Here is a 13,686-nt window from a genome sequence, read left to right on the forward strand (position 1 = left end):
TCTATAAATTGCTGTCTTATCTCTTTACAGCCTAAAGGTACCAGTTTATGTAAATCAAGATGTATAACATGAATGAACTAGAATCAGAATATGAGCAAGAGTCAGTGAGATAAGCAGGACTCTTGCAGAGGTCTGCTAAGATCTGATTCAACCGTCAGCAACATTAGTACCCCTGCCATTCTTAAAGGGGCATTATTCCTTGCAGACCCTACGGACTTGGGATTTGAACTAACTACTTTCATAAAGTGATTTGCTGTGGATTACGCCTTTTCTTCTCTTCTAGGAACTACCTTTTCTTTCCTTCATTTCTTTTATCTTACTCTCCCTGTACCTTATTTTTACAATGAATAGAAAAAAAAATTTTTAATTTTCTACTAACTCATCAAAAAATGCTATAAAACATAAATATAAAAATAAGTCAATATTTTTTCCACTTGCAAATTACTTGTAGTGATTTTCTATTTGGCTTTGCAGCTTCTAATTTCATTGTGCAAATAAGATACGAAACAAACATTTAAGGAAAGAAATAAGCAAAAAAATAACATAAAGTTGCACTGGAAAAATGGTTTTCATTATAGTAGTTTGCAAACTCTCTGAAAGACAAAAATTATGAAAAAGACAGCCAGAGTATTTAACAGAAAGTCTTATTTATGCAATAAAAGAGTAGCCAAGTTAAGTATAATGTTCTGTCCATTATTGTATCCACAGCGTGAGCCCATGCCTTGGCCAGAATTCTGCAAGAGCATCCCTGCTCCCATAGCAAATGGCACACAGAAACACTCATTACATGCATATTGAATAAATAGTAATAATGGTCATCAAAACTATAATTTCAGAATAAGATTAAAAGAGATTCAATTTTTCTTTCTTACTATTATAGATAATTAAGGTTTAATACAATATATCCGAAACATCAACTCATCTAAACAAAATATTGGTCAATCTATAAAGTACTAACTCCCCAATTCTTATTTTTAGGCAATTCCAAAGGATATGAGCATAGAAAGAACAAATAATAAATTCTCTTGAGAAACAACTCATAGATCTTTAACACTAGTCTTCTCTTTGTAGTGAGCATGTGTTATATAAAACTGCCTACAGGCTCTACTGAGTTGTTGGCATCTATTGTGTTCTTTAGTGCCTCTTTTATAAAGTATCACAAAATACATTTCTCTAAGAATTATGTCTTTCTAGAAAAATTGAAATGTTTATTGTTATTTCACACATGGGCAGATATACTGCCCATTACATGCCCCTTTCATTGTCAAGCAAACTCAGCTAGGTTTTGTGCTCAACTGCTGTTGAGGTTTTATGGGATTTTCTGTCCTCACACTCAAAACCATCATCATTTTTTTAAATTTCCATTTCTCCATTACATATTTTTATCTCCATTTCATAGCAATATTGCATGTATTTTATTATAAATCTCTTCAAATTCTTTTTGGAAATTGATAGGTACAAATATTAAAAGAGTGAATAAATATTACCAAAAAAAAAGATAAAGGTTTGCATACCTTTGAAGATTTTTTCTTTTCCCTAGATTGTTTTGGATTTGATACTGAAGACATTAAAATCCTATTGATTTCAAGTCCAGTTTGAAGCTATAATATTAAAGACAAAATATAAAATTCGTTTTAACAAGCTTTTGCAAAAATATTACAATGAAAGATCAGGTCTCAGTTTATAGGGATAAAAATACTTTTTAAGAAAAGAAAAGCCCAAACGACTATTTTTGTGTGTGTGAAAGTCACTAAATCTATTGGTAATTACAATCATTTTCTGTTTATAAGAGAATGAACTGTTTGATGTATATATCAAACAAACTGAAAACAATCTATAACCAAGAGTTCCTTTAACTGAAAAAAAAAATGTATTTATCAAAATTTCAAAAGACCTCTTGGTAATGCATTCAAGTATATGAATGTACTGACTGACTAATTGAGAATTATTACAGCAAAAAGAAACAAAACTAACAAGCTAGGAAACAGAAATTAGAGTCTAGACTATCGGCTTCAGTTAATGAAAATGAAGTATAATGAAACATGTAGTTTATTGTGACAGATCATAAAGTGCTCTGCTCTATTTACCTCAGAAGCTTTGTCTTGAAATAGCTTACGTTGATGTTCTTTTTCCTTAAGTTTTTCCTCTAAGTGTTTAATCTTGTCCTGAAAAAAATAAAAAGACTGGGATTAAATAAAAACTAGAGCCAAATATCTTTTGTTCCTTTGCCAAACAGTCCTTGGAGTTTTGATTCTTAATAGTTTGGCAAACTAAGGCAGAAACTAAACAAATGGAATAACAAAAGATGCTAAGAGTTTTATTGGCTTTCTTCTTACGCTCCTTTACCTGCTGTTACCTGTAAGAACAAAGGGAAAGCAAAGGGTGCACATGCAGAGGTGTTACTAACTTCAGCAACAAAACCATAATCATGAAACTTTGGACGGTTATTAAAGGTCTAGAAGGTCAAACATTTTTAGTCTTGGGTCTCAGTGTTTCATTCAAAACATAGACAAATCACAATAAATGTCTTTCATGTGCACATGATAAGGGCAAAGTTGTTAGAGGGGGGAGGGAATAAGAAGACATATTTGAAATGTAAGATATGGTCCTTATTACTTAAGAGCTAATACTGTACAGGTAGGGAAACAAGAGTAACATACATGAAACAATAAAACAAAAAAGCAATGAATGTGACTTTACCCAGACCATGTACACACTTATACACACAATTACTTCATCTTACATCCTTGGTGTGGTTCAGAATAGGAGGACGGTACTATTTTAAAGGAGGAGTTTCCTGAGTGTTGGAGAACTCAAGGAAAGCTTCATAGAGGAAGCAGGACCTGGAGAAAGTCCTATGGAATGACAGGACGTGGGGGTAAAAAAGAGGGCATTTCAGGACAGGATCTAAGGTAGGCTTAACTGTAAGTGATGAAAGACAATCTTTTTAATATCCTTTAGGTAAGCTATCTGACAAATAAAAATGTTCAAGAAGCCAAAATTACAATTTCACATCAAAAGGCAAGCTCATTCATGCTGTGACAGAATACATGGACTTTTCATCTCTATAGGTAGGAATTCATATCTGGATTACTAAAAGTTGTTAACGAAGTTTTATAAATCTAAGATTTACTGTATATTCACACACAGAGCCAATTATGCCTAACACTAAAGATTTATTCCTGGAATCACCACTTCAAAGAAATAAGTGGAAGCTTACCTCAGCAGTTTTCTGAGTTGTTGTAAGTTTAAAACATTCTTTTTCTAAGACATCAAGCTTTTCAAGTTTTGCTTGCAGCTTCATATGATCTTGTTCTTTTTCCCTTTGAAGTTGGGCCTGGAAAGGATGAAAACAAAACCTGAATTTGGCAAGTGATACCAATGGCTCAAGAATAATACAATTTCTGAGAACTCAAATCACAATATAAATCTGTCTTAAGAAACACGTACTTACATGCACATATTTTAGGTGCTTACAAGCAAACACCAAGAAAATCAAATGGTTTTAAAGAACAAATATAATGTACAAAAAAAGATGTGTTATATTAGCATCAATGAAACAAACTCTTCTGTGCATCTTTATATACCATTTCAAGGAAAATATCATCAGTGAAAACTGTAGTAAATATTGTTGTATGCAGGGTGACCAAATGTACTCATTGTCTTTCTCTCTCTCTAATTATAACATAGAAAAGCATCTATCAGAGGAATAAAGCATACAAAGAATGTGCAGAAAAGGAAAGCTATGCATATCTATTTACTGTTTTGTCCTGGTATTTACTAACACACTGATGCAAGACATTAATGATAGAGGCCGCTGTGAGGGGAAAGGGTATATGAGAACTCTCTGTACTATCAGCTCAATTTTCTACAAACTTAAAAGTGTTATAAAAAATAAAGTCTATTAAAAAACAGAAAAATGAAACAACCAATAAACAGTCTTGGTAACCTACAGTCTAACAATCAATTGGAGTCACAGAAGGAGAAGAAAGAGAGGTCAAACAAGAGTAATTATTTGAAGAGTAACAGCCAAAAATGTTCCAAATTGATGAATAATACCGACAGATTCAAGAATCTCCAAACAACAAACCCAAGCAGAATAGAAAACCATGCTTGGGGGCACACCATTATCAAACTGTTGAAAACTAATAAAGGGAAAATCTTTAAAGCAGCCTGAAAAATTACACATTATGCATAGAGGAATGAAGATAACAATTCTCATTACAAACTATGAAAGCTAGAAGACAATTGAGACAACATCTTTAATGTGCTGAAAGAATAAAAGCTATAAACTAGAATTCTATGTCCAGTGAAAATATCCTTCACCAATGTGGTGAAATAAGACTTTTCCAGATAATATACGCTAAGAGAACTTGCATTATACTTGTAAAGGAAGTACTTTAGATTGAAAAAAAAAAAAATACCAGATGGAAAACTGAATCTATACAAATAAAAAACGCTGAAAATGGTAAAATTGTTCGTAAATATATATTTTTTTTGTTTCTTATGTTCCTTTAAAAAATATTGACCATTGTGATATTGTGATTTATAAGATATTTGGTCTTCATCTAGTTCCTGATGCATGGCTCTCCCAAACTGTTGGAATTTCCAAAGCTTTGAGAGCAGTAAAGGTGTCTTGTTATGTTAATGAGATAACTTTTGGAAAGCACCTAAGGATGGGGGCTGAGGTCACAACACCATGTTTATAGAACTAAATTGAGGTTCCTGGGAATATTAGCAATTCAAGATCACTTTAATCCAATTTTAGGGACTAAGATTTTCTGGGTTAGTCTAGCCTAGAGCCCAGTTATAATCTGAGTATTTTTCCTTCTTGTTCACCCTTACAAAGAATTCAAGAGCACAGGAAATTTACAAGATTCCTACTCTTGATAGAACCTGGACTCTAATTTCCTTAGCCCCATAAGGATGGCAATCAGAAGCATTATTTAGCTTCTCAATTGACTGTTCTTGAATCAGAAATGCCCTCAGATGGATGGGGCTTGAAATACCAGGCCAACCTTCTGGATTTAACTCTACACAGATTTTTGAATTGGTGATTTTTCATTAACTTGTTAATTCTCCAACGCCTCTGTGTATTTTTTGTTTCTCTTCTCTATCTTGCTCTAGTTCTTTTTTAATATTCTGTTCAGTTTTTCTTGTTTTCCTCTTTAGAAAAGTTGGTCCAAATGCCTTAGCCTGCATCACTGTAAGTGGAAATCTCCTATATACAGCTTTATAGCCTCATTTACTTAAGATTATGACAATTTTCAAAAGACGGTAAATAATCTTTTTTGCCTCCCTGAGGGGAACTTCACCAGCTTTTACTGTGTATCTAATTTGTGTCATATAGTTTACATCTTACTTTTTTTATTGAGGTATTAACTGACATACAATATTATATTAGTTTTAGGTATATAACATAGTGATTTGACCTTTGAATACATTGTGAAATGGTCACCACAATAAGTCTAGTTACCATCTGTTACCATACAGTTATTATTATTCAAAAAGACATTAAATGATATTATATTCCTTAAAGAAAATATGTTCACCTGTTGTTCTAGGATCATATTCTTCTCTCGCTCTACATTGAGAACCATTCTCTTTGTATATTCTAATTGCTTTTCTAGGAGAGTACAGCGAGACTGAGCTGAGCTTAACTGTATACTTATATCTATGGGAAAAAAAGTAATAATGAGTCAATTAGTTGATTATCACATAGATAAGAGATTTGGTTATCATAAAAAATGCATTACATGAATTCCATCAAGAGCTAAAAGTACAGGTCTTCTTTAGTTCTACATACTGACTCTCCCAGACTTATGAACATTTCTTTGTGAATATCTGATTAATTATATGTAAGTGGCTTAACATTACCTCCCCCTAAAAATCCCGAGGGCATATATCTGAAAGGAGAAGATGTCAGTGACTTATAGGATAATAAAAATCCTGACTGTTCCTGGGAAATGACACTACCTGGAAAAATAGAGGACCTAAAGTTTCTTCCCAATCAATAGGTTTCTGCTCTTCCAAGAAATTCAGGTATAGGGCGGCTAGCTGGCTCAGTGGGTTAGAGCGCAGTGCTCACAACACCAATGGCGCCGGTTCGATCCCTACATGGGCCAGTGAGCTACGCCCTCCACAACTAGATTGAAAACAATGACTTGACTTGGAGATGATGGGTCCTGGAAAAACACACTGTTCCCAATATTCCCCAATTAAAAAAAAAATTAAAAAAAGAAAGAAAGAAAGAAATTCAGGTATGTGCATTCTACCATTTCCATTTTCCTCTGCTCATGACTACTGATAGCACATAAGGTGTTAAAAACCTCTTTTTCATTCTTTATTTTTTCACTTTCCTCAGATCTTTCTTCCACTTTTGTCCAATCACCTCTGAAAATTTCCCCCCCATGTTTTCATTCTATTTATACATGGAACAAAACTTTATTTATACATGGAACAAAAACTTGAACCTTGTTCATGAATATTGAGTGTAATGTTACAAAGAAAAAGAAAGCCTTACGTTTTGAAGTGAAATTATATAAAGAACTTATGTTCTAAATCTCTAAAACTTGTGTCCAGATGTCCTTTTCATAATTTCTACAGAACCTCCACCTACCTGTCCATTTCCTCTAACCTCTCAAGATAAATAGAATTTTTTAAATTCATTTTCATTATTTTTATATTGTTTAATTACTAATGTTGCTTTATGTTTTCAAATTTTAAAAACTGGTGCTAACTGAAACTATAAAATATTTCTATTATACATAGGTTTAACTGGATTTTGTTGGTATTCTGAAAATATTCTAATTTCTAAATACAACTCGTCTAAAAACTTAATTTTTCTTTTAATCTCAAACAAGACCTCAAAATTTATGAACTGGGACAACAGTTAGATATAATAGAACTAAGTTCAAAGTTAGTTAGATCCATTTCCTGTAAATGTGAAAATGTTTGAGAACAAGACCTCAAGGTGTAAATGTATCTATTACATAAGAACAAATATTTGAATAAATCTGCTTAGACTAGGATTATTATTTTCAAATTGTAAACTTTCATAACTCCTTGTTTCTGAGAACTACTGAATTTTCTCACCTTTTTTCTGCTTTATCAGTTCCTGGTGTACCAGATTTCTCTCATTTGTTTCAATCTCCAAGGCCTGTTTATACTGGGCTGCTTCTCTGGAAAGGATGTTCAGGTTATCTTCAGCTTGTGTTCTCTCTAACTCTAAACGATGAATCTTTTCTTGAAGAGTTTTTAAAGCTAAAATAAGAGCTGTTGGGAAAAAAAAGTGCTTGGTATTATAAATGACAAATTTTGAACACTTATAAAAGTGAGCAGTATATTTTTGTTAGTGAGCCAGAAATATGTATGAGTGATGTATATTTCTCATAAAAATGAAAAATAATGACTCAAACGCAGAGACATTTTTCTCTAACATATCATGTAAAAACAATGTATTTATGATTGTATTTAGTGATTTTCTAGGTTTGAAAAAGCTAATGATCACAATTTAATTAAATAAATATTTTTCAAATTACAAGACTTAAAAACGATAATGTATGCATGGTCTGGGAGGCATACAAGTCGTGGTGTGCTTAACGTTAAAATATAGTGTCCACTAATTAACACAGAAATTTAGGTTGAAAGTTAAAGATTTTTCTCAGTTATTGATGGGTTCAGCTTTAATCAAATCACAAACATTTACTGTTCCTTTGTCTAAGATACAGTGTTAATAATCAGGAAACATGAGGTAGAATACAGCTTCTTCCATTCAAAAAAAAAGTTATAACCTAGTGGTTTACCTGGTGTCAGTCTTGAAAGATTGTAAGTAGTACGCATGCGCTACTATGATTTTTATTCAGCTATGTTAATATCGTCATGATTCAAGTAAGTTCAGAGTTATAAATTTTCAAACATTATCTTAGACTTTCTATTCAGTAATAACTTCAAACTATAAAACTAGAGACGAATGGAATATAGGTAAATGTTATAGGTTAACTTTCATATAGCGTATATCCAATTAGAAAGATGTTTGCTAGAGATTACCGTTTGTTTTTTACAAATTAGATAAGAAAATTATTTTTATTGCTCTTTATATAGTACCTGTAGCTGGTTCACTGATTTGGATTATTATTTCTTGTGGTTGTTTTACTCCACAAGGCCAGTCTTTATTAATAGCAACCACTATTATAGAATATTAACAAACAAACTGATAATCGGCATCTTAGAAAGTATGTATTTATCAACTTGTATAGTTAATATTTATTATTTGTATGGCATAAGGTATGCCTGGAGTCATAAATATTTTCCTAATTCTGTTTTATATCCACCTAAGTTTATATTTTAAAAGTTATAAAACTTGTGTTTTGTAGTTATTCCAACGTACTGTACTGGCTTCCTAAGGGATTTTCCAGGGTAATTTTGGATATATTCAATTTCTGAACTGAATCCTTGACTAAGACATAATTCTACTTAATTCACTAGCATTCTAATCATGTAGTTCAGAAGGATTTCAAATCTGACCTTTTTATTCTTCAAAGACTTTTTCTGTTTTCTAATGATGTTTTAATAATAAACCTGTGATACATGTCATCTCATAGCTGAAGAAGCCAAAATGAAAAATGTTAAATAACTTGTCTAATTTTATGGAAATTTTTAGCAACAGAATCAAAATTAGTAATTTTTTAAAGATTAAATACTCAATTACATATTTTCTACAAAAAAATGAAGTTTTATATAACATACTTTGTACCACTCCCCAAATTTTAAGTAAGGTTTTCTATTCACTTTACCTTGGCTGTTTGGACTAGGATGCATTTTAGCAGTGGTTACTCCAAAGTTCACAGAGTGGTGATTCTGAGATGACTCATCAGAATGGATGAATGATGGAACAAACACTGTTTCTGGAGGTTTAAGATAGCTTCCTACTATGCTATGCATTAATTCAGAATCCATTATCTGTAGAGAATAACAGACTGACATAGTATAACATCATTCTCTCTTATTTGAATGACAAAAACATTAGACAAATATTCAGGTGAAACTTTAACACAAATACAAAAATCATACACTGTGGAACTGTGTCTTTATGAACAAAATTATCACAAATTCAACTATAATAAGCTCAGCAATAAAAGAAAGAAAAATTACTATTTACTGTATAAATAAATAGTACAGACAATTCTGCCTGACTTGCAATGAGCATATGCCCTGGAGTGAGCACCACATGGGTTGTGTGAATTTGTTGGTTTCTCAGTTGATGCTAAGTTCATGTAAGTTCATCTGAGCACCTCTCTATAAACAGAGTGACTCTAGGGTACAAAGAGAAAACATATTCTAAAAGACAACAGAGCTTTTAAAACAAGCCACCCATATAATCCAATTCTCTAATGTTGACTGCTGAATTATAATGTACTGGCTTCCTAGGGAATTTTCAAGGGTAATTCTGGATATATCAATTTCTGAACCTAACCCTTAAGATACAACTCTACTGAATGCACTAGCATTCTATTCATCTAGTTTAGAAGGGTTCCAAATCTGAAGACTAAATTAGCCGTATTTTCTCATTCTGGGCTTTTATCTTTTTGGTTTGTTTGTTTGTAAGAGAGCCCCTTTAATCATTTAGGAGGTATTTTTTTTTTTTACCTAACTTTCCCAAATCATTCTATTTTTCCTTTCTGTAATTTAAATATCTTAGAAATGTATAGTATCTTAGAAATGTATTCTACTTAATAAAGTCTAGTCAATGTTAATTAAATTCATAACCACATTAGAAAACAGTTATAATTATTCACAAAAAAATTTACCAGCACAATTTTAAGGAAAAAAGCTTATTTTAAAATGTAAATTTAAATAATATATTTAAATTTGTATAATTATTAGCCTAGTTTGATTTTTGAGAATTGCAAGTTTTCAGTGATTTCACTACCTTCACAATTCAAGGCATAGGAAAGCACTTCCCATGACTATATTTCCTGGGAGAGTAGAAAACACACTTCTGAACTCAAAAGGAATTTTTATTTTAGCCATTGCCATGATTGGCTGTCTTCCAGAACACTCTGATTGGTCTAAATTAGAGATTACATAGCCTCAGAAGTTTTGCTAGAATACTTGTTGCTCTTTGCTCTTGAAAGGCAACAGTTTTTTGCTATTGTTATCAGCACCAGCTACCACTTACTAACCATGTCTCCATCCCTCTGAGTTGTTGCTGCTCAGACACTGTCTGTTCCTCATGAGAGACTGCATCTAGCTAAGTTGCTGTTCCCTCAAAAAACAAGAGAGCAAAGTTAGTCACAGCCGGCTCACAATGAAGTAGAAATAGGACCCCAAGGTACAGAAATTCCGAAGATGGCTGTACATCTTCAGAGAAAGGTATGTGCTTGTAGTTATCCCAAGATATCTTTGAGTTATTCAAGATATGGAAGTCAGTTTTCAGCTACTGGTGAGTTTCTCCAATAATGGAAAGAATGAAATTTTGCCATTCGTCATTACATGCTGAAATCCTTGGGAGGACGCTGCTCCCTCTGTCCCAAATATACTTATCTACAAATTGGATTTTGCACCAATTAAAAAACAGGTTCAAATTTGAGGTTTTTAATGTATATGAAATGACTACTCAGAAGATGCCAGTGCATTAAAAGTTAGACTAAAGTTTACTTAAATGTGTAAACATATTTTAAAGTGGGCATAAGCAGAGTACCAACCCACTGGTAGAATGAAAATAAGGTCAAGAAAAAGAAAGAGAAAAATTAAAGAAACGAGAAGAGACAAGTTACTATGTGACGTGGAGCTCAGGGGTTTTCACTGTAATAGGGGTCTATGTTGTAGAAATGAGAAACATACAGGGTATAACTTCTGCTGGCAAGTAGTCTGCAATCTCGCTATTGAAAAAAGACCAACATGAGACAATGAGAGGAGAAAAAAAGAACAAGGGGTGAGTCAGCAATATATCCAGTAAAAGTAGTTTTCTTATTTCATAATTATTAAACTTTTATTGAGCCTTCTTCAAACACATGATCTTAAATGAGTTTGAATAGAAGAATATGATTATGAGTACAACAATATCTAGTTTTTTAAAGAGTACAAAGTCAATTTTTTACAAATATTTTATAAATTATAATATAGCATCTAACTGTTATGTGTACACAATTCAACTCAATGTATGCTGTAAGAGCTACCTAATTTCCAAGCAAACTTATCAATTGATGAATTTAAAATAACTAATAAACATTTTGTCTAATAATTAGAAAGTTAATTTTTCCTTACTGAACCTGAATCCAATAAGGTTAGAACTTAAAAACGTCTGAGATTACTTAAATGATTAGACTCTCCATCATCTTTACCTGTAGTTTATCTTGAACATTCAGTACATGAGAAAATGCTCCTGATTTTAATATAAAGAGAATACAGAAGCGTATAAAATAATATAATTATAGGCCAATTTTTGAAAAGAACAAAGAGAAGCCTAAATAGACTAAAAAGACTAAGTGTATTAAAATGTTAACAGGTGGACAATAGATTTTCATTTTCTTCATTCTACCATCTCAAACATTCTCTACAATAAACATAACAGTTTTATAATAAGAAACAAAATTTACTAAAATAGTTTCCTCTTAACTAGATTTCTGCAGATAGAAAACAGCTGAAGATATACAGTATTACTTATATGGATATTTTTTGGAGCATTTAAACATCTTTTCATTTTTAAGGGTCTGATGCTTCCTATTGTCCATATAAACTCAGGAAGGACAATTATATTTATGTCTTCAGTAAGTGCCTACAGTCCAAACTGCTGTGCTCTGCAAAGTGGCATTGTATCCTCAGGGCCTAATCCCCCCAAAAAAATATTTGTAAAAAGAATCCTCTGAAACTAATTTGTTAGGTCAACAACTTTTCCGTACTTCCCCTATCCTAATGTTTGTCATGGTTAAACCCAACAATTCTACCAATACTGTTCTCAGTTTTCAAAATATCACATATTGTACCCTGGTATGTACTTTTTCATGCAGTGTTGTAATTTAATATTTAAGTAAATCTTACTTATTAGGATTGTAAAATATTACTGGTAATATTTCTCCAGAAAGTTCTGCCTTTCTGTGATTTTGAAAGGGTTTCAATGTTCTTGTAATGTTTATTGTATTTAACTGTTGAACTTAACTCTGCTTCTAACCATTCTTCTTTAGAATGGTGGATGGCAAACTTATTAAATGTAGAAAGAATTTAGAAATTGAGTCAACAAATAATGAACTTTAAAGTTAATGGCACTCAGATAAGTTGCAAAATATGCACTTCTTAGCCTTCACATCCCCATCCCCCACAGAGTGGGCCCATTAATAGTGAGAATTAATTATGGGAGTGTACTGATAATCAGGCAGCCCAAGCGGGAATGAGCTGCAGGACAAAGGTAAGTAACTAAAGCTTACCTATTTAATCGCCAAAATTTATTTCAACTGATTTTAAAAGAATTATTTCTAAAATGTTTAACCTATTTTCCTTCTTCTTAGGCAGAGTGTACTCAACACAGTTTAACATTAGGGATGATTTAAGGATATCATCAGAGCATTTTAATTATGCACAATGAGACTTAAAGACCACCCTGATACTTGCTGTCCCTTCACTGGAACGTTCTAGACTGCTACAGACAGATTTTGTTTGGTCTTTTCACCTCTTGCTATCTCTTCCCTTCCAGGCTGCTTACTTGTCTCCCATTTTTAATTGGTTTCCCAGTTCATAGCAAATAAGAAACAACAAAACAAGTTTCACTCATTAACCATTCAGAGATGAAAACTCCAGTCTCTGGTAGTCCTTAAAGCATTCATAGCTTAATTATACTACAAAGGATACTATGGGAACCCAGGGGAGGGGCATCTAACTGAGTCTGGGGATTCAAGGGACGGCATCCTGGAGGGGCTAGTTCTTAAGCTGAAATATGGAGAGTAGAATTTGACAGGTCAAAGAAAGTGGGAGTAGAGAACAAGATAAAGTGTGAAAATGAGATAGCATACCTCACATTTATTGATAAAAATGACCTCACATTTATTGAACACTTATGTGAATTGACATATTAGAATCCACATAAACCTATGAAATACAGTTATTTCCATTTTAAAGACGAGGAAACTGTGGTATAAAAAAAAACCTGTTTTTTTGCCCAAGGTTACACAACTACTTAAGTGGCAAAATAAGGATTTGAGCTCAGGAAGTCTGGCTCTAAAGCTCACACTTTTAACTACCATGCTATATCGTTTATTTATGTAAAGTTATCAAAGCAAGAGAAGGCCTGGTGTGTCGGGCAAGTTACTACAAGAAGTGTATAAAGCCGGAAGATTGCAAAATGTGCCTGAGTGTTGCAGAAGAGGAGGCAGAAAGCAGATCTGAGGAACCCTGTCTACTAGGCACAGGTATTTGGATTGTGTCCCACAGGCAATTAGAGCCATCCAGCCGAAAAGCAGGCAGGACCACATTGCCTTTGATGAAGACATCTGTGAGATCGGAATGGAGAAAAACCACCAGAGGCTAGAAGCCCAGGTGGGGGGCTACTCCAGAACTCTGTGTGAGAAGTAACAAAGACCTGAACCAAAGTAACAGAGGTGGGAATGGAAAGGAGGGGGCAAATGGAAGGTAAGGAGGGTGTTGAATTTAGAGAGCTTACCACCTGAATGAGGAGAATTAGTGACAGGGAGA

At 32.9% G+C, this 13,686-nt stretch overlaps 1 protein-coding gene across 14 annotated transcripts in view; it reads right to left on the reverse strand.

The window, feature by feature from the left end:
- Nucleotides 1-13,686, reverse strand: part of CEP57L1 (centrosomal protein 57 like 1) — a 44,015-nt gene that overhangs the window by 7,210 nt on the left and 23,119 nt on the right. For 5 of the 14 annotated variants that reach the window (XR_013993093.1, XM_081044606.1, XM_081044598.1 and 2 more), the window contains exons 2-8: nt 10,185-10,260; nt 8,796-8,961; nt 7,096-7,275; nt 5,553-5,674; nt 3,221-3,337; nt 2,088-2,165; nt 1,515-1,601 (exon numbers count right to left, since the gene is read on the reverse strand). Coding sequence is in view for 12 of the 14 variants with exons in the window: in XM_081044606.1 (XP_080900732.1) it covers nt 1,515-1,601; nt 2,088-2,165; nt 3,221-3,337; nt 5,553-5,674; nt 7,096-7,275; nt 8,796-8,961; nt 10,185-10,187 (753 nt within the window). In the remaining 2 variants the exon portion in view is untranslated. Of the gene's footprint in view, nt 1-1,514; nt 1,602-2,087; nt 2,166-3,220; nt 3,338-5,552; nt 5,675-7,095; nt 7,276-8,795; nt 8,962-10,184; nt 10,268-13,686 lie in introns of all 14 variants that reach the window. The other 9 variants (XR_013993094.1, XM_081044599.1, XM_081044600.1 and 6 more) reach the window with 2 other exon arrangements.

The sequence above is a fragment of the Rhinolophus hipposideros genome, assembly GCF_964194185.1.
Source record: "Rhinolophus hipposideros genome assembly, chromosome: 3".
NCBI lineage: Eukaryota > Metazoa > Chordata > Mammalia > Chiroptera > Rhinolophidae > Rhinolophus > Rhinolophus hipposideros.